This window comes from Anomalospiza imberbis, chromosome 16 (assembly GCF_031753505.1).
Source record: "Anomalospiza imberbis isolate Cuckoo-Finch-1a 21T00152 chromosome 16, ASM3175350v1, whole genome shotgun sequence".
Classification (NCBI taxonomy): domain Eukaryota; kingdom Metazoa; phylum Chordata; class Aves; order Passeriformes; family Viduidae; genus Anomalospiza; species Anomalospiza imberbis.
The window spans coordinates 2,155,329-2,175,615 of NC_089696.1; the positions used below are offsets into that span (position 1 = coordinate 2,155,329).

At 59.7% G+C, this 20,287-nt stretch overlaps 4 protein-coding genes across 6 annotated transcripts in view; 1 reads left to right on the plus strand and 3 right to left on the minus strand.

Moving 5' to 3' along the window:
• Positions 1-20,287, plus strand: part of WDR24 (WD repeat domain 24) — a 249,235-nt gene that overhangs the window by 207,953 nt on the left and 20,995 nt on the right. The gene's annotated exons all lie outside the window — the stretch shown is intronic.
• On the minus strand, positions 371-6,570 carry DECR2 (2,4-dienoyl-CoA reductase 2). 2 transcript variants are annotated; one of them, XM_068206525.1, is made up of 9 exons: positions 6,414-6,570; positions 6,268-6,336; positions 5,886-5,937; positions 4,719-4,854; positions 4,293-4,417; positions 3,716-3,809; positions 3,339-3,443; positions 2,258-2,446; positions 371-1,391 (listed from the first exon to the last, which is right to left on the minus strand). In XM_068206525.1, the coding sequence occupies exons 1-9, from the start codon at positions 6,509-6,511 to the stop codon at positions 1,357-1,359; spliced, it is 903 nt and encodes a 300-aa protein (XP_068062626.1). In that variant the 5' UTR covers positions 6,512-6,570; the 3' UTR covers positions 371-1,356. The 2 variants fall into 2 exon arrangements, with proteins under 2 accessions (XP_068062626.1, XP_068062627.1); XM_068206526.1 differs by having other exon boundaries at positions 2,229-2,446.
• Positions 8,711-12,726, minus strand: NME4 (NME/NM23 nucleoside diphosphate kinase 4). The gene is made up of 5 exons (XM_068206539.1): positions 10,807-12,726; positions 9,460-9,590; positions 9,264-9,365; positions 9,094-9,194; positions 8,711-9,031 (listed from the first exon to the last, which is right to left on the minus strand). Exons 1-5 carry the CDS (start codon positions 10,892-10,894, stop codon positions 8,911-8,913), a joined length of 543 nt encoding a protein of 180 aa, XP_068062640.1. The 5' UTR covers positions 10,895-12,726; the 3' UTR covers positions 8,711-8,910.
• The window catches only part of XPO6 (exportin 6), a 60,272-nt gene continuing 54,021 nt past the window's right edge, over positions 14,037-20,287 (minus strand). For both annotated transcript variants that reach the window (XM_068206495.1, XM_068206494.1), the window contains 4 exons: positions 19,571-19,732; positions 16,927-17,025; positions 15,447-15,677; positions 14,037-14,204 (listed from right to left, as the gene is read on the minus strand). In XM_068206495.1, coding sequence (XP_068062596.1) covers positions 14,103-14,204; positions 15,447-15,677; positions 16,927-17,025; positions 19,571-19,732 — 594 coding nt within the window. In that variant the 3' untranslated portion in view covers positions 14,037-14,102. The remainder of the gene's footprint in view (positions 14,205-15,446; positions 15,678-16,926; positions 17,026-19,570; positions 19,733-20,287) is intronic.

Below are 20,287 nucleotides of genomic sequence, written 5' to 3' on the forward strand. Positions count from 1 at the left end.
ATCCAGCAAGAGGAATACTGCAGCTGGAGCCAGATCCCAAGAGCCCAGGCAAAGGATCCACCCAGACGCCAGCCCAAACACTGCATCCCCATCCCCCTGAAGGGCTGAGCCTCTCACCAAAGCTCTCAGCACCTCCCACCACCTCTGCTGCTGGAACCACCTTCCCAGAGCCCCTGGGGCTGAGGAGCTGGCAAGTCCCCAAGCCCCGTGGCCTGGAGCACTGGGGCACCACAGAGCCAAGGACTGGAGCCACACAAGGCCCTGGCAGTGGAAGCAGTGGAAGCAGTGGCTCTTCCCCCTCCCTTAGCACCCAGTTTGGACCAGTCAGCTGAGCAGGGCACTGGTGCTCACGCAGCAGAGGCATCACTGCTCAGGGGGAAAATTCTTTATTTGTGGCCTGGAGGAAGGAGTAAAACCTGGCAAGTCTACAATCAAGTAGGAAATACAATTAAGTGGGAGAACAAGCTTCATGGAATCCAGGGTGAGCCTAAAAACTACCAGCAGCAGCAGGAGGGTGCACATGAGCAGCGTGTGTCCCCCTGGGTGGCAGCACCAGGGACAGGGCTGGCTCCAGCAGTGCCATCCGTGCAGCCCTGCTGTGCCTCCCGCAGCCCAGCAGGAGGAAAGGACTGCATTCCAGTTCTAGCCCTTCACTTAGCCTCAGCTTGAGTGTCTGGAAGAAGACAGCATGACACTGGTGTGACAGACAGATGGGTGTGGACAGACCACTGGACACCTGGGGGATCTGCCCTCACACCACCTCTGCTCCTGGGAGGGGCATCCCAGCTGCATCCCTGGCAGCCTCCCGGGACCACTGTCCCACCCAGGACCCCTTAGGGGACACAGCCACCTTCCCCTGCCAGGGTTTCCCCTCCAAGAGTTGTCAAGGCAGAACTGAGCCCACCATGCTGGGTGACCCCAACCCCAGGCGGGCTGCGCTGCTCCCTCTCCCAAAAAGGAGCTGCTGCTGGGGGTCTTGTGCAGTTCTCAGGCTAAGATAGGGGAGAGGGGAGTAAGAGGATGGGTACCCATGGGTGGCACTGCTTGGAGCTTGGGAAAGGCCCAAGAGCAGCTTGGAGGGAGCCACAAAGGGCCAGAGACCATCTGAGCCCTCCAAGCTGTCTCTGCCCCCACAGCCACGCCAGCTCAGAAGGCAGCAGTGGCACAGGATGGGGGTGGGCTTGGCCCCCACCCAGCACCCCAGAGCTGTGTCCCTCAGGCAGACACGGGACTGGCAGTGTCACCACTACCACCAGTGGCCGAGGAGAGGCTGTGGCTGTTTGCACTGCCTCTGGGAGATGTCCCCACACGGTGTCCCATGGCACATCTGTCCGTCAGTCAGTCCCAGGCTGTCCATCAGTGGGGTTGGTTTGCTCCTGCAGCCCAGACATCTGCAAGAGAGGGTGGAGGTGGGGACAGAGCCCTGCTGGGGCCTGCCCAGCTCATGGAGGCTGCCAGGTGGGACACAGGCAGGGAGGAGAGGAAGGCAGGAGACCCCTTGCCCTGCCAGGCTGCAGGAATTCATGAAAGGAAGAGGGTCTTGGGATTCTCTGTGCTCAATCCTGCTGCTGGGGCACAGAAAATGGGCATCAGGAATCTCAGAGGTGTCTGGACAAGCATCCACAAGACACCATGTCACAAGCCAGGCTCAAAGGGAAAAATCCAGCAGGTTCTGCTCGTCCCAAGGACTGTCCATGAGGACACTGTACCCACTCCTACAGCAGCCATGCCCCGGAAGAATCAAGGTTAAGAATCATCATTTAAGTTGGAAAAGCCCTCTAAGACCATCAAATCCAACTGTTCCCCCAGCACTGCCAAGGCCACCACTGACCCATGTCCCCAAGTGCCACATCCACACGGTTTTTAAATCCCCCCAGGGATGGAGACTCCCCCACTGCCCTGGGCAGCTGTGCCAGTGCCTGACCACCCTTCCATGAAGAAATTTTCTCTTAATACCCAGCCTAAACCTCCCCTGGCACAGCTTGAAGCTGTTTCCCCTTGTCCTGTCCCTGTTCCCTGGCAGCAGAGCCCGACTCCCCCTGGCTGTCCCCTCCTGTCAGGAGCTGTGCAGAGCCACAAGGTTCCCCCCTGAGCCTCCTTTTCTCCAGGCTGAGCCCCTTTCCCAGCTCCCTCAGCCGCTCCTCACAGGACCTGTGCCCTGTGCCTCAGGGAAAAGCAGTGTCCCAGAGGAGCCCTGCTCCAATCCCACAAGGGGGAAATGCAGTCACCTAGAGTTTAGCAGAGGAGGAGGCAATACCCAGCAAGGCAGAGAAGCTGTTGGGGGAGGTGAGCCAGCTCCCACCATCCACGACCAGGGTGGTGCCGGTGACGTAGGACGAGAGGGGGCTGGCCAGGTACAGGACGCTGTGTGCGATCTCCGTCTTGTTCCCCGCGCGCTGCAGCGGGATCACGGAGAACTGGTTGGATTGCTCGGCAAATTTCCCACCTAAAAGGAGCAGGAAAGAGTCAGCTGGGACCATGGGAGGACTGTCCACCACCATGGCTGGCCAGGCACTGCAGCACTGCCCATGAGGCGGGCTGAGTGTTCCAGGGAACTGGGATGAGATCCTGGCACAGCCCTGGGATAAAAACCTGAGAAGATTTAAAGGAGGGGAGCTCAAACCAAGCAAGGATTTTGTACTGGCACAGCGAGCTCAAGGACCTCGTGGAATCATGGAATGGTTGGGGTTGGGAGGGATCTCTCCTTCTCCTCCCCTGCCATGGGCAGGGACACCTTCTGCTATCCCAGGTGGCTTCAAGCCCGGCCTGAGCACTTGCAGGAACTCCGGGGCATCCACAGCTTCTCTGGGCACCCTGTGCCATGGCCACTCCATCCTCATGACTAGGAATTCCTTCCTAATATCCCATCTAACCCTGCCCTCTGGCAGTGGGAAGCCCTGTACAGCACTCCTAGAGCCCCTTTAGGCCCTGGAAGGGATTCTGAGCTCTCCATGGCTCCAGAGCAGAGGGGCTCTGACCCTTGGATCATTTCCATGGCCTCTGGACCCACTCTAAAAGCTCCAGGTCTTTCCCATCCTCTGGGGCTGCACCAGCACTCCGCTAATGGACTACAAGGGCCAACCCCTCAGGCAGGGCTGACTTTTGGGGGAGCACGTTCCATCATGGCATCAGAGAGCCCAAACTGCTGCCAAACCAGTGCCCTGGGAGGTACCAGGGAAGGGCTGTTCCCACAGAACTGTGCCAGCCAAGGCACAGCACAGCCGTGCCCAGCAGCAACCCCCACGAGCTGTGTGGCACTGGGTGTCCCTCCCGGTCCCCTGGCAGAGAATGCCAGCAGGGCAGTGCCACAGCGGGGCCAGGAGCCCAGGCTGCCTCACCCAGGCGTCGGAAGCCCTCGGTGCCCGAGATGGGGCCAGGGGCCAGGCTGTTCACACGGATGTTGTTGGGTCCCCACTCCACTGCAAGGTGACGGGTCATGGCATCTGGGGACAGATTGCAACAGCAGTGAGAAACAGGGAGCACAGCCATGCCAGCAACTTCTTCTGAGGGGGGGAAAAAAAGCCACAGAAGAGTCTGGCTGAGAGCAAAGGGCCCCGGAGGGGAGAAGAGCCTCATCCCAAACCCAAGCATGCAGTAACCACACCAATTCACGCTTGCCCCTCTCCAAGGTATTTTCCATCCCAGTATTTAGGAAGAACTGGCTTCTTTCCTGGCCCCACGTGGCTCAGAGCCCCAGCAGGGTGTGTTGAGGTACCTATGGCAGCCTTGGCAGCCCCAGCGTGCACCTGCAGGGCCTGGCCTCGGTAGCTCAGGGTCGCCGTGATGTTAACAATGATCCCACCGTGGTCCTGGGGAAGGAAAGGAGATGTGGAGTTAGGCAGGGAGCAGCACAAAGGGTCACAGAGGGCTCTGAGGGACAGGAGAGCTGGACTTGGAGGGACAGGCACTCACAGGCACTGCCAAGCCAACACTGGGGCAGCTCTACCCACTGAATATCAGGGGTGCGGCAGCCAGTGGGGCCCTGCTGGAGAGATGGGACATGCAGGGGAGAAGGAAAGGCCAAGGGAAAGTGGCAGAGCTGGAAAGGGACTGGGAGATCACAGCTCCTCCAGGTGGCAGAGCATGGAGAGGTGCTGCAACAGCACAAAGCCCCAGGGCAAGGGACAGGAGGATCCCCAGTTCAGGGCTGGGATCCCTGGAAGGGAACAGAGTGGATCTGTGCAGGGAGGCTCTGGGTCCTTGCTCTCCCCTGATTTCTCCAGGAGCACAGTGTGGTTTGACACTACCTTCTGCCTACCAGAGCCTCTCCTCAGAAGCTCCATGCCACCTACCCGGAAATATTTCTCAAAGAGGACTTTGGAGGTGTTGAAGGTGCCCATGGTGTCGATGTCTATCACTGTCTTGAAGGCGTTGAAGGACAGAGCACTGGCTGGGCACAGGAAGTTCCCCGCAGCACCTGAACCACAGGGACAGGCAAGACAGGGCTGGGACAGATGTCAGGGCCCCTCTGTGACAGGGAGGGTGAGGAACAATGTCTGCATGCTGGAGAGCACATGGAGACAGCCCTGGTAAGGGATAAATTGGTGGCTCTGGGTGCCCAGCAGCACAGCCACCACGAGGGGAGCAGGGATGATCCACACCTAGACAAACAGGGATGGCCATGTACCACACACAGATCCCTGCTTCCTCTGTGCTGCCAGGAAAACACCCTGCCCAGCAGTGAGCCCAAACCCTCCCCCTGCCCTCTGCAGCCTCACCATTAATGAGGATGTCAATCCTCTTGAACTCCTGCAGCGCCTCGTCCACCGCTGCCGCGATGGTCTGGGGCTGCCGGACGTCCATGGACAGGGGCAGGCACTGCTGCCCTGTGGCTGCCACCAGCTTTTTCGAGGCCTGAAAGAACAAAAAGAGACTTGAGAGAGTCTGGCTGCACCCTGCTAGCCCTGGGGTAGCCAGGGAAAGCTCCTGCATGGCGTTTCCCAGCCACACTGGATGCTGGGCTGGCTAAGCCCAGGTACCTGCGTGGGCTGCCATGGACACAGCACAGCCCAGGCAACATCTCTGCAGGGCAAGTGCAAAGGTTGGACCCCAGCAAGGCATTTTTGGCATGAGCCCCGGCATAATCACCCTTTAGGTCCAAAATGTCAGCGGGCAAAAGGGCAAAGACAGAGCAGCCAGGTGTCAGGCTGTGAGAGGGACCAGCTCTGCAGCTCAAGGTTTGTCACAAGCCACCTCTATGGCTCATTAAGAGTATGGTTTTCCCCAGGAAATTAAGCAAAAGCTCAGCAGCAACTCCACACAACACCCAGAGCTGCTCCAAGTTCTGTTTTGGGCTCTGTGAGAGCTCTTGAGCCCCAAAAACACAAGTGCACGAGCAGCTGGAGTCCAGGACTGCAGATTCTGTGGCCTGAGAAGACTCTGGCCCCTGAGGACTAAAAACCTGCTAAGTCAGCTTCTTCTGGCACGTGAGCGTGAGGGGATAGGAAATGACAGCCAACCACACCTGCACCCTCCCCTCTGCCCCAAAACACAGGATACCTGTGCACCCCACAAGCCACACAGCCCCTGGGGTCTGCTCCTACTCTGTGCTGAGCTTCCAGTCCAACCTTGGACTCTGCCCTGCTGACAAACCTCCCCCACAGCTCATTTCTGTCTCTCTTCCCCACAAAAAGCCACCAGGATCACGAATAGCCCCCTCAAAGCAGGTTCCAGGTTAACTGAGCTGTGCTGGAGGCGCAGCCCCCCAAACCCGCACCCACCGTGCCCAGCACCGCCGGACAGCCCGGGCTGGCAGCCTGGGAAGCGCTGGGAAGCACTGGGAAGCCATTCCTCCTACTGCACTACTCCCAGGGCTCCCGGCTCCACCGGGAGAGAGCAGAAGGACTTCGGGGGCTCGCAGCTGTCCCGCGGGAGCCCGGACTCACCTCGGACAGGCGCTGCAGGTTCCTGCTGGCAATGACGGTGCGGCAGCCGTGCCTGCAGGGAAGGGGCAGGTGAGGGGGGCCGGGGTCCTCAGCAGCACCTCGGGATCACCGGCAGTTCGGGTGCTCCCCGCAGGAACTGCTGCTGCTCCAAGCCCGCAGGACGCGGACGGGGAGAGCCAGAGCCCCGTCCCCGGAGCCTCCCTGAGGGCTCTGCCGCCCTCGGCTTCACATCCCGGCTCTTCCAGGGCCTGGCAGCGCAGCGGGGAAAGGGATGGGACGGGGGAAAGAGAAGAGAAGGGGGTGAAGAGGAGGAAAGTGAGGGAAAAGAAGGGAAGGGAGGGAAGGAGAGCAGGGGGCCGTCCCACCGCAGGGGGTCCCGCACCTCATGAAGAGCTCGGCGATGCGGAAGCCGATGCCGGAGCCGCCGCCGGTGATGAAGGCCACCTGGCCCCTGGGGGACAGAGGCACGGTCAGAGCCGGGCCCCGGGGAGGCGGCCCCCGCGGGCCCCCCGGAGCGCCGGGACTCACGCGAGCAGGTCGGGGCTGAGCAGGTGCCGGTACTGGGGCAGACACTCGTCCCCGTCCTCGTCCGGGGGCACCCGCGCGGCCATGGCGGCCTCGGCCATGGCGGGGGCGGGCGCCGCTCACTGCGCCTGCGCGGGCGCCGCCGCCGCCGTCGCCTGGAAACGGGGCGCGCTCCAGGACACAGCGACACCGAGAGGCCACGGCGGGAACTGCAGGACGGGGCGAACGGGGCTGTCCCAGCGCTCCCAGTGACACCCAGTGACACCCAGTGACATCCCAGTGACACCCAGTGACATCCAGTGACACCCCAGTGACACCCCAGTGACATCCCAGTGACATCCAGTGACACCCCAGTGACACCCCAGTGACACCCAGTGACACCCAGTGACATCCCAGTGACACCCAGTGACATCCAGTGACACCCCAGTGACACCCCAGTGACATCCCAGTGACATCCAGTGACACCCCAGTGACATCCAGTGACACCCCAGTGACACCCAGTGACATCCCAGTGACACCCAGTGACATCCCAGTGACACCCAGTGACACCCAGTGACACCCCAGTGACATCCAGTGACACCCCAGTGACACCCCAGTGACACCCAGTGACACCCAGTGACATCGCAGTGACATCCAGTGACACCCCAGTGACACCCAGTGACACCCAGTGACACCCAGTGACATCCAGTGACACCCCAGTGACACCCAGTGACACCCAGTGACATCCAGTGACACCCAGTGACACCCCAGTGACACCCCAGTGACACCCAGTGACACCCAGTGACATCCCAGTGACACCCCAGTGACACCCCAGTGACACCCCAGTGACACCCAGTGACACCCAGTGACATCCCAGTGACACCTAGTGACACCCAGTGACATCCAGTGACACCCAGTGACATCCAGTGACATCCAGTGACATCCCAGTGACATCCCAGTGACATCCCAGTGACACCCAGTGACATCCCAGTGACACCCCAGTGACACCCAGTGACACCCCAGTGACACCCCAGTGACACCCAGTGACACCCAGTGACATCCCAGTGACACCTAGTGACACCCAGTGACATCCAGTGACACCCAGTGACATCCAGTGACATCCAGTGACATCCCAGTGACACCCAGTGACATCCCAGTGACACCCCAGTGACACCCAGTGACACCCAGTAACATCCCAGTGACACCCAGTGACATTCCACTGCTCCCAGAGCTATCCCAGTGCTGTCCCAGCGCTGTCCCGGAGCTGTCCCAGTGCTCCCAGTGCTGTCCCCGTGCTCTCCCAGTGCTGTCCCAGATCTGTCCCAGCGCTGTCCCAGTGCTCTCCCAGTGCTGTCCCAGATCTGTCCCAGTGCTGTCCCAGTGCTGTCCCAGATCTGTCCCAGCGCTGTCCCAGTGCTCCCAGTGCTATCCCAGTGCTGTCCCGGATCTGTCCCAGCGCTGTCCCAGTGCTATCCCAGTGCTCCCAGTGATACGCACTCACAGTGGCGTCCCAGTGCTTTCCGTAGTGTCCCAGTGGTTCCCGGTGCCACCCAGCGGTGTCTCAGTGTGCTTCACAGTGACATCCCAGAACCTCTCAGTGGTGTCCCAGTGCCACCCAGCGGTGTCCCGGTGCTTCCCAGTGGTGTCGCGGTGTCGCACGGAGCCCTCAGTTTTACAGCTCAGACCCCATCCCGGTCTCTTCCCGTCACCTGCAGCCCCCCCGGCACAGCCCAGTTCCTCACAGGGCCTCCCAGCACAGTTCCAGTGCTCCCAGGGACATCCCAGTTCATCCCAGAGCTTCCCAATACCGATCCAGTGCCCCCCAGGAACAGTCCATGGACACCCAGAGCTTCTCAGAGTCTCCCAGTACCACCCCAGAGCTTCCAGGGACATCCCAGTGACATCCCAGAGCTTCCCAGTACCAACCAGTACCTTCCACGGATGTACCAGTGCCATCCCAGAGCTTCCCAGTACCAACCAGTACCTTCCACGGATGTACCAGTGACATCCCAGAGCTTCCCAGTACCAACCAGTACCTTCCAGGGACATCCCAGTGACATCCCAGAGCTTCCCAGTACCAACCAGTACCTTCCATGGATGTACCAGTGACATCCCAGAGCTTCCCAGTACCAACCAGTACCTCCCACGGATGTACCAGTGACATCCCAGAGCTTCCCAGTACCAACCAGTACCTCCCACGGATGTACCAGTGACATCCCAGTACAGCCCCAGAACTCCCCAGGAACAGCCCAGGGTCTTTTAGGGTTTCTCAGTACCACCCCAGTGCCTCCCAGAGCTTCCCAGTATCACCCCAGTCTCCCAGTGACATCCCTGGGCCTCCCAGAGCTTCCCAGTGCCTCTGCAGGGACATCCCAGTGTCTCCCAGTGCCACCCCAGTGTCCTCTGGGGACATTCCCAGTGCCTCCCAGAGCATCCTGGTGACATCCAAGAGAGAAGACCGGAGTCAGAGCTGGGGGCACCGGGGTTTATTGGGGGCGGGGTTGCCCTGCTCGGTCCGACGCTAGGGCCCGTAGATGTTGTCCCTGTCCCTGCTGTCCCACGCCACCAGCTCGTCCCGCTGGAACCAGAAGCCGATCTCCCGCTGCGCCGTCTCCACGGAGTCGCTGGCATGGACCACGTTCCTGCGAGGGGACAGGGATGGGGACGGTGCCACGGCCCCGGGGTCCCGCTCCCCCGGCCCTACCTGGTGATGTGCACGCTGAGGTCCCCCCGGATTGTCCCCACGGCGCGGCTGTCCCCAACCATGGCCCGCGTGCACCGCACCACGTCGTAGCCCTCCCACACCTGCGGGACAGGGACAGCTGAGTCCCCCGCGCCCCCGCGCCCCCCGGCGCCCCCGGGCTGCCCCCTCACCATGGCCACCACCGGCCCCGAGGTCATGTAGGCGACGAGCGCGGGGTAGAAGGGCTTCAGCCGCAGCTGCTCGTAGTGCTGCTCCACGAGCCTCCGGTCCGCCTGAGGCAGCGGCGGCGACAGTGACACCCGGGCAGTGTTCCCCGGCCACCGCCGCTCCCGGCTCCGGAGCAGCGTTCCCCGCGGGCCCGGCTACCTGGAGCAGTTTCATGGCAACCAGCTTGAAGCCGCGGCGCTCGAAGCGCTGGATGATGTCCCCGAGCAGCCGCCGCTGCACCGCGTCCGGCTTGGCCACCAGCAGCGTCTTCTCCTGCAGCGCCGCGGGGGCTGCGCGGGGCCCGCGGGTCACTGTCACCACCGCGGGACACAGGACCACCGGTGGCAGCAGGGCCCCGAGCTGTCCCCGCCGCACCACGGGGTGTACTCGGCCCCGAGGCTGCCGATGGGAGCCCGCCCTCATCGCTGTCCCCATCCCTGTCCCCATTCCCATCCCATCCTGGGGCGTGTCCCCTGGCCAAGCTGTGCCTCTCAGGCTGGTGGGGACGTGCCATAAAGCCCTGACGGGTGTTGGGGACGTGTCCGTGGCCAGGAAATAGCCTTCAAGCCAGCCATGTCTGTGCCGTGTCCCCGTGCTGGGGACTGTCCCCTGCCTGGCCCCGGGGCCTTCCCCCCGCCCGGTCACGGCGCTCCGCTGCTGGAGGAGAAAATCGGTGACCGAGGGACGGCAGGGTCCGGCCCCGCTGTCACCCGTGGGACAACAGGGTCCCACCCGCCGCTGGCCCTGCCGCAGCTGCGCCGCAGGAGGGGACAGAAGCCCCCAGGGGACGGTGCATCCCGTCCGCTGGAGGGACAGAGGGGACAGGAAGGAGGGGAAGAGAGAGGGAGAGAGGACACTTCACTGCCAATCCCGGGCTTCGGGGATTCGTCCCGAGCTGCGGGGCCGGGTGGCCCCGGTGCTGGCGGGGACAGAACCGGACAAACCGAGCCCACCAGCTCACCCGCGTCCCGGGCACTGCTGAGCACGGCTCGGCTTTGCCAGGGTCCTGCCCTGTCCCCTGCACCGGGGTCCCCCAACACATCCTGGGGACACTGAACCCCTCGGGACCTTCAGGGAGCGCCAGCTCCGGCCTCTGCCCCATCCCGGCACACGGGGCTGGGGACAGCAGAGCCTGGCACCGACCAGCCCCACAGAGGGGTGGCAGGAGCCCGTGAGCCGCCACCCGCCCGGCACGGAGCGACCGGGGACACTGCGAGGGGATGGGGCACCGAGGAGACAGGGGGGGAACAGCACAAGCAGGGGACCGGGGACAGGATGGGGATGACGAAAGGGCCCCCAGGGGCAGGACGGGGATGAGCAAAGGGTCCCCAGGGGCAGGACGGGGATGAGCAAAGGGTCCCCAGGGCAGGACGGGGAAGGAGCTGAAGGCCCCCAGGGATGGGGACCGGGTCCTCTGGAGCAGGGGTGGGGACAGGGTCCCCAGGGGCACGATGGGGGTGGGGACAGGGTCCCCAGGGGCAGGACAGGGACGGGGCCGTGTCTCACCGGAGCCGTAGCAGCGGGGTCCGGGGGGACTCGGGCCCGGCTGCCCCCGCGGGAGGCTCCGGGCCAGGCAGCGCCCCAGGGAACCCATGGCGGCCCCGGCGGGTCGGGCCCGGGCTCGGTCGGTCTGCGGAGGCTTTAAGGGCCCGGCCGAGCCCGGGGACGGGTCAGGCTTCCGTCCCTCCCCTTAAAGGCCGCCGCGCCTGCTCGGGATATCCCGGGACGGAGCATCCTCCCCATCCAGAGCATTCCAGCACGGAGCATCCTGACACGGAACATCCCGGTTTGGAATCCCAAGCCCTGCCAGGGTGGGAGCACAGCCCACACCCGTCCCGAGGGGAGCCAGACCCTGCCAGGATCCAAACCTGCCCCCTGCTTTGTCCTCGATTCAGCAGGCAGGGAGAGGCTGGGTCAGCCCATGCCAGGCTGAGCTGGGGCACAAGGCAGTGCCAGCCCCGGCAGCAGCCAGGGCAGTGTCCCCCTGTGGGGCACGGACCTGCCCTGGGCACAGGGGGTGCCGGGGAAGGGGTGCAAGGCCCTGGGGGCAGAGGAACTGCTCAGGTGGGAGCCCCTCTGCTCACTTCTCCAAGCCCCATTCCAGACTCCAGTTTGGGAAATCACTCTGTACTGGGCTTGCCTGCACTCACAGACACCTCATGGGAGAGCAGCCTGAGAGGTTCACGGAAAAGCCTGGCTGCTTGGAGCCTGTTTCCCAAACTGTGCTGATTTGAAGGACTGAGGAGTATCCTGAAGGCACACAAACAAGCTGAGGGCTGGGCTTGATCCCACTGTCCCTGTTACCACCCTGCCTTCCCAAGGCACAGGGAGTGGGGGAACACAATCCCTGCCAGAGCTGGGGGGGCTCTGGGGACCTGCATCATGGCAAAAAACACCCCAGTGCCTTCCCACGGGCAAATGGATTCAACAGGTTGTGGAAGAGAGACTTTCTGGCCCCAAATAAGGGGCTGGGGGTGGGGAAAGGCCCCTCTCCAGGGTCTGCCAGGCCAGGGGGAACAGGACAGAAGGGTGGCAAAAGGGAAGAGGTTTTAGGACAAGGGGTGGCAGATTGGAGCCTGGGCTTTGGCCACGCAGCAGCTGCTGGCATTGACCAAGGGAAAATCTTGTATTTTCAACCTTCTGTCAAGCCAAGAAGCAGCTTGAGCCTGGAGAGCTGTGCTGGGATGAAATCCCTTCAGCCCCAAAGGGAGCCACAGCCAGGAAGTGGTGGAGGAGGTGGCTGCCAGCTTCCCGTGTCCCCCAGGGCAGCCCAGGGCAGGGCAGGGCTGCTGAGTGCCCAGGAAGAGCTCAGGAGCAGGGCCAGGCTGCAGGGCCAGGTCTGGACTCCACACTGGGTGCTCACGCACCGTCACCAGCAGGAACAACAAGGACTCCAAGTTTCACATGCACACAGGGGCACTCCAAGTGTTACTCCAGGAGTGGCTGGCAGGGAGCTCGGGAAGGCTGGGCGCAGACCATCGCTCCCCTTCCCTCACCCCTCTGGAGGCAGCTCTGCCCTCACCTGCACAGGCTGCAGCAGGTGAGGCACATCCTGGGCATTTGGACTCTGCTCCAGGGAAGGGAGCCCAAACATGCAGCTGGTGCCAGTTCAGAGCCTGGATGCAGGGATGGCACAGATTATCCAAACAGCATCCATCATCTCCCCATGACAAACGGGCACAGGGAAGGGACTTGTCCACAAAACTGAAACAGAGGAACCATGGAGGAAGTGCTGCCACGCTCCAGCTCACCTCCCAGCTGTCCAGGTGCAGCCACAGCACACCCACATCTCCAAACATTCCCAGGAGAACAACTCCAGGAGTGCTCCCTTCCCAGAGCCTGGTGCTGCTCCTGCCACTGCAGCTGCCCACTTAACCACAGGGAATTAAGACTGATTCCACAGAATCATGGAATGGTTTGGGTTGGAAGGGAACTTAAAGCTCATCCCACCCCACCCCCTGCCATGTCCACGGACACCTTCCACCATCCCAGGGTGCTCCAAGCCCTGTCCAGCCTGGCCTTGGACATTTCCAGGGATCCAGAGGCAGCCACAGCTGCTCTGGGCACCCTGTGCCAGGGCCTGCCCATGATCCCAGGGAACAATTCCTTTCCAACACCCCATCTGTCCCTGCCACCATTCAGCCTAAGGCCATTTCCCCTTGTCCTGTCACTCCATGCCCCTGTGAGAAGTTCCTCTCAAACTGAATCTATTAGATATAAAAATTAGGACTGATAAAATACTGCTTCCTGACCAGAGACCTCAGGAAAAAGAAATCATTCCCAGCTGCATGAGCAGAGATTCACAAGCCCCGCACAATCTGCTCCTGCCTGACTGGTGTCTGGGATTTTACCAGGTGCCTCTACTGGGTCACTGGGCAGAGGGTGAACTTCAGCTCCAGGCTCCCTGGGAATGGGGCATTTCTTCCTGCAGGCACTTCATGATCGATTCAGACAAGTGTGCTGGAGGGAATGAATGGATCACCACAACAGGAAACACAGGAGGAGAACAATGAGGAGACAGCAGAAGAAGAAGTCACCACTGATTTGCACCTTCCAGGAGCTGCTGGACTTGTTGGGATCCTTGTTGGCTGCTCCTCATTCCTGATCCTGGGAAAAGCTGTGGATCACTGCGTGTTCATTTACAAAATGACCTAGAGGGAAACTAACCCAGCCCCAAGTTATTTAAAACAACAAAGTAAGCACTTTATTCCCATTAAGCATGTTGTTTTAGTATCACAATGGAATGATGAGAAAACGTTTAAAAAAAAAACCCAAAAAAGTCTCTAAATCCCCGCCAACATCGGGGAGGTTTTCAAGGCAATTTAAAAACAAAGGGAGTGACAGAAGTGCCAAACCAGTCCCAACGTCAGGAGACTCCTCCTCCGAGAGCTGGGCGGGGCAGGAAGGTGGAATGACACGAAGGTACGAATGTCTGAAGTGGTCTTTGGCGCTTCTGCCTCGTGTTTGATACGGTCATGATCTCTCCAGACACCTCCAGATGCAACAAAGTGCTACAGGAGCAGAGGGAAAGCCCCGGGAGAGGGATTTCCCGAGAGTCGGGATGCCCCGGGGGTGGGCATTAAGACACATCCTGCTGGCTCCTGCTGCGGCCTCGGGCTGGGCAGGGAGAACTCAAAGGAAGCGGTGGAGCGCGGTGAATCCAGGGCGTGGCCGCGGGCAGGAGCCCGGCCCGCAGCGCCGGCACGGCCCGGGACGGGAGGAGAGGAGAGGAGAGGAGAGGGGGCGGTGGCGAACCGGGACACGGGGCTGTGCCCTGCGAGGGCGGGTGTCCAGTGCAGTCACTATAACTTCACAGTCCCCGGGGGCAGGCTGTCGTTGCACAGTCTGTAATAGCGCAGGTCGTTCACCAGCCTGTGCACGTTCTGTGTGAACGAGGGCAGGTCCTGCAAGGGACAGAACAACAGCTGCTGGGAGCATCTCGCAGCGGGCAGCAGAGAGGGACCGAGAGGGGCACACACACCCAGTGGGTGTTCACACGTGAACAGATCCGCCCCGACTCACTCTGAGCCCAGGGAACTCCAGTTTCTGGGGCACAGATGGTTTCAGAGCTGACTGCAGGGATCCAGGCTCTGCTCCCATCTCCAGCTTCTCACTGGGCAGCGAGGCCCCAGAGGAATGGTCATGGAATCATGGAATGGTCTGGGTTGGGAAGGGCCTTAAAACTGATCCAGTGCCACCCCTGCCATGTCCAGGGACACCTTCCACTATCCCAGGTGGCTCCAAGCCCCATCCAGCCTGGCCTTGGACACTGCCAGGGATCCAGGGGCAGCCACAGCTGCTCTGGGCACCCTGTGCCAGGGCCTGCCCACCCTGCCAGGGAACAATTCCTTCCCAATATCCCATCCATCCCTGACCTCTGGCAGTGGGAAGCCATTCCCTGTGTCCTGTCCCTCCATCCCTCGTCCCCAGTCCCTCTCCAGCTCTCCTGGAGCCCCTTCAGGCCCTGGAAGGGGCTCTGAGCTCTCCCTGGATCCATCTCTCCCCCAGCTCTCCCAGCCTGGCTCCATGGCCAGATGCAGCACTAATTCCTTGCTGCTCTCCTACCAAAGCTCCAGGGTGTCACACACTCTCTAACAAAGGCTGATATTCCTGAAGAACCTTCAAGAGCCAGGCAATTCCCCCAGGGTTCCATTCCTATCTTCATCCTCGTTCTCAAATTCCCATCCCCTCCCTCAGGAGAAGGAGCACTCTAAGGATAACCCTCAGTAAATGGAAGCCAGAACCTGCTGCTCTGCCATGATGTTCCACACATTTCCTTCCCACACATGAGGGGTTTGCAGGAATTGTGAGCCTGTGCAGGTACTCTGCTGTCCTTACTCTAACCCTCAAACATCTGGCCAGCAGCTGGAGCGAGATTTAGGCAAGGATCTGAGCATCCCACTTGGGAACACATCAGCCTAGTCCAATGAAACTTTCCTCCAGGAAACACATTCCCTGACTCCCACAGCATCCTGCAGCCTGAGGGGTGATGGCAGCTCTGCTACCTGCACTGAGAAATGCCTGGCTGGGGACTGCTGAGAACGAAGTGTTGGGAACAAAAGGCATTGCCTGGAGACATTCCCAGCATGTTCCGGGGGAGCATTGTGCATCCCAGGAACACCACAATGCTGCAGGCCCCTCCTTACCCTGTCCATTTTGAAATTCCTCCCCAGCACGTTCTTCTGGTTGGAGTCCACGCCGTCGCAGCTGGCCAGGAACTCGGGCAGGAAGGCGGAGTAGAAGCCATCGAAGTCCACCGAGGCCATGTTGTAGGTGGCGATGCCGATCTCCTCCTGCAGCAGGTCGTGGGACTTGTGCACCAGCACCTGCAGCAGCACGTTCACAAACTGGAACAGCATCGTGGTCCTGAAGATCTTCTGCACAGGGAGAGGGGCACAAGGTTAGGGGACTTCACTCCTCCCACAGGAGGACAAATCCAGCAAGGACACAGCAGCCACGCTTCAGAGCATCTGCAAACTCTGCTGAGCACTGAGATGATTTTCTAAGCCAAGCCAGATCAAAAATGGCTAAAATAAGCTTAATTAGTATCAGCTTTAAAGTTAACACTACATTTGGCCACACTTACCTCATGGTTTGGGGCATCAGAGAGAGCTCAGAGCCCCTTCCAGGACCTAAAGGGGCTCCAGGAGAGCTGGAGAGGGACTGGGGACGATGGATGGAGGGACAGGACACAGGGAATGGCTTCCCACTGCCAGAGGGCAGGGATGGATGGGATATTGGGAAGGAATTGTTCCCTGGCAGGGTGAGGAGGCCCTGGCACAGGGTGCCCAGAGCAGCTGTGGCTGCCCCTGGATCCCTGGCAGTGCCCAAGGCCAGGCTGGACAGGGCTTGGAGCAGCCTGGGACAGTGGAAGGTGTCCCTGCCCATGGCAGGGTGTTAAAAATAAATCAGCATTACAGTCCCACCCAGACCAAACCATTCCATGATTCCATGCTCTGACCCAAGTTTTAGGCATTGGCAAAGCCACCAGCATCAAGTCCACTCCAATTCCAGCCAGGTATTCCCTGCACAGTGCTCTTGGGAGCCAGGGAATCTGGCCAGAGGACTAAAGTCTGGCCCAGGCACCTGTGAACACAAAGGGCTGCCCTTCAGGTGTGACCACAGATGAGAAACTGCAAGCTTTGCTTTCCCAGGCTGACCAGATTCCCTGGATTCCAGATTTAATCCTCCATGGCAGTAGCTAGGGGTAGGTTACAGGGCCTGGAGGATGGGTCCAAAGAGAAGGAGACTCCCAGTGGCAGTGAGCTGGGAATAGCAGATACCCGCAGCTGCCCAGGTGGCAATGCTGGAGGCACTCACTGTCCCAGCTGCTGCTTCCCCAGACACACCTCACTGTCACTGGGTGTTCTCTGCTTCCCCTCCCTGTCAGAGCAGGGAACACATCCAGGCTGTGTTGGACTGGAGCTGGGATCCCTCCCATTCTCAGTTCCCAGTATCAGGGGGGTGGTAAATCCATTCCAGCCACCTGGAGCAAGGCAACCACCCAAAGGCTGTGGCACAGAACCCCCAGATCCTGACCTGGACTTCCAAGTAGTTTAAAACCAGTCCCAGGACAGCTCTCACCTCTTCCCATGCCCAGAGAGCACAGGCTCAGGTAGGACCCACCTTGTGGTACAGCTTCTGCTTTGTGTTCAGTGTCTCCAGGTAGAAGAGGTTCTGCTTGAACAGGTGAATGTCAGGCTGCAGGAAAGACTGGCCAAATGCCTGGGAACAAAGCACAGTGGGAGGAAAGGGATGGAGACCACCACAAACATCAGAGCTGCCAGGCAAAACAACAGCATTTTCACCCTGACACCAGGACAAACCCCTGGCAGCCTCAGTGCAGCAAGCTAACAAGAGACAGGCAGGTGTTCAGATCACCTGTGCTGCCAGCAGATCCATGGGGATGACATTTTGGTGGGAACATGGGCATATCCCTGCAGAGCAGCTGCTAACTGCCTCCACTGGGAACAGGCAGGCCAAGCTGGCACTGCAGAGGGCCAGGGATGCTGAGCCCAGCTCCCTGGGCAGGCAGGCTGCTCAGGAAGGGTAGGGCTGCTCCTCAGGGATGTCACCTAAGGCACCACAGTGTGGGGGAACAGACCAGGACACAGCGCAGGGTGGGCGCTCAGTCTCAGCCAGGAGCCCAAGCAGATGCCACTGCCCTGCTTTAGGATTTGGAGATGGGCCCTGAGAGCCTGTGCAGTGAAGAGCCCAGAACAAAACCTGCTGGAGCCTGAGCTGGTCTGGCAGGGCTGCAGAGTGTGTGATCAAACCTCTTTTCCACCCTGAACACCTCCGAAACACTGTACAGGGGATTAAGGTGGGTGAGGTCAGCTCTGTACAGAGACAGCAGGATTTTAACAGCTCCTCTTCAAGGCATTGTGAACAGAGGAGTTTATTCTCCCACATGACCCATTTATTGTCAAATGGACAAAAATGACCCAGATCCCATCAAGACTGAGCCAGTTCTGGCCTTAGATCTCAGGTGGAAATCAGCATAGAAACTATTCATATCCCCCACACAAAGCCCTGGCTGTGGGAACACTTACAGAGCATGAAGTAAGAGTTTTGTATCAGAGCAACAAGAGCCAAGGAGCAAAACAAGCAGTGGAGTATTGTCACCCAGCCTGAACTGAGATTATTACATGAATATCTTCCAGAATGAGGCATTCAAGAGAGTTTGGAAGTGTTACAGAGCTACAGCAGGTGAAAGAGATGCTTGGACAGCCATGCACAGGAACCAGCCTGGGCTTCATTGACACCAAAAGGTGGCAGGAGAAGGGAAGACCAGAGAGGAACATGACCCACTTTATGTCAGTGCAAGAGCTCCCTCTCCACATGTGCACCACAGGGGACCCAGTTTCTCCAGGCACTCCACCATGGGGAAACTCTCCCAAAGTCCTCCCAGCTGCAGACTAAGGTGATCTAGGAATTGCAAAGGAACTCATCTGGCCAGATCTGACTGAACTAACACATGGAACACTGTCTGTTATTCTTAAAAATTCCAATATCCCTACCTGAGAAGGTTGGAGCTGGCTCTGTGCACATTTCTGTCCCTGTCTTCCAGTGCCTCAAGGGGTTCCAGGAGAGCTGGGGAGGGACTGGGGACAAGGGATGGAGGGACAGGACACAGGGAATGGCTTCCCACTGCCAGAGGGCAGGGATGGATGGGAGATTAGGAAGGAATTGTTCCCTGGGAGGGTGGGCAGGCCCTGGCACAGGGTGCCCAGAGCAGCTGTGGCTGCCCCTGGATCCCTGGCAGTGCCCAAGGCCAGGTTGGATGGGGCTTGGAGCAGCCTGGGACAGTGGGAGGTGTCCCTGGACATGGCAGGGGTGGCACTGGATGGGCTTTAAGTTCTTTTCAACCCAAACCATTCCATAATTCTCTATTCCCCAGGCCAAAGCCTTTCAGGTGTTACCCCAAGGACCCTCCCCCACCAGGGCCCAGGGTACAGTACTCAAGTCCATGGAAAGCAAAAGACACTCAGGAAAACTTCCCAGCACTAGCAGCTCTTCCCAGTGCCAATCACAACACTCAGAATTAAATGGGTCAGTGGCAGTAATGTATTTTTACTGCAGGAAGAGGCTTGCAAAGGAATCATCATTCCTTCCTCAAGCCTGCATGGCTCTGTACCTTGTGAGCTCAGCAGCTGGGTTACTCCTCAGCAGCTTTCATTTTCAGCAGTTTGGGGAGGCAAAACCTCACTCAAGCTCATCTAAACCCATCACCCACATGTGCCCATGTGGGACCCTCACAAGAACAAAGCCCTGAGGGGCTGGAGCGTGTCCAGGGAAGGGAACAGAGCTGGGAAGGGGCTGGAGCACCAGGAGGGGCTGAGGGAGCTGGAAAGGGGCTCAGCCTGGAGAAAAGGAGGCTCAGGGGGGACCTTGTGGCTCTGCACAGCTCCTGACAGGAGGGGACAGCCGGGGGGGTTGGGCTCTGCTCCCAGGGAACAGGGACAGGAGGAGAGGAAAAGGCCTCAAGCTGTGCCAGGGGAGGTTTAAGTTGGATATTGGGAGAATTCCTTCATGGGAAGGGTGGTCAGGCACTGGCACAGCTGCCCAGGGCAGTGGGGGAGTCCCTGCAGGGATTTAAAAGCTGTGTGGATGTGGCACTTGGGGACATGTTTAATGGTGGCCTTGGCAGTGCTGGGGGAATGACTGGACTCCATCTTAGAGGCTTTTCCAACCTTGATGATTCTGTGATTCCATGTTCAGTGCTCCCCTGCAGGACAGGCTCTGGGCAATGGTGGGAAAGGAGAGTTACCTGCATGATGGCACTGAACTGGGCTTCGTTCTCCATCTGCTCCTCTGCCACTCCCCTCTGGACACTGGCCAGCACACTGGATTTGAAGAAGTACCTCCAGTTGTGGTGCAGCACCCGGAAGAGCAGCTCAAACAGCTCTGCTTTCACATCGGGGGATGAGCGCTGCCAGGAGAGGGGACAGAGCTCAGGGCAGGCTCCTCTGCTGGGATCCCACCCCACCCCTGCATCCCACCCACCCAGGGCTTTGCAGCCAAGCATCAAAGCACTTCTAAGGGAGCACCAGACCCAGCAGCTGGAGGATCATGCTGAAAACACATCCCTGACTCTGAGCTGTACCCCCTGCTTTGACCACCTCCCTAATTTTAGCTTCTCTTGAAATCCCTGACAAAATCCTCCACCCACCCTGCTTCCAGTCCCACTGACTGCTCTCCCACAGGGTGTTTTCCCTCCACACGTGCAGCTCTTGACAAATCAAAGATTCACTGCTGCCACTGATACCTTGGGGTTTAAGTTTTTCTGTTCCGTTTTGGTGTGCAGCATTTAGCTTTATATTGAGTGTTATTGGGATCTTTTCACAGGGGGGTGAAGACAAAACAATCCTAATCTAGCTGGAGACTCAAGGACAACCTCTTCAAACTTCAGGCCCAAAGCATAAACAACATGAAAAGAGGAGGGTGGGCAAGCGAGCCAGGAGGATGAAACTTCATCATTTGAAGC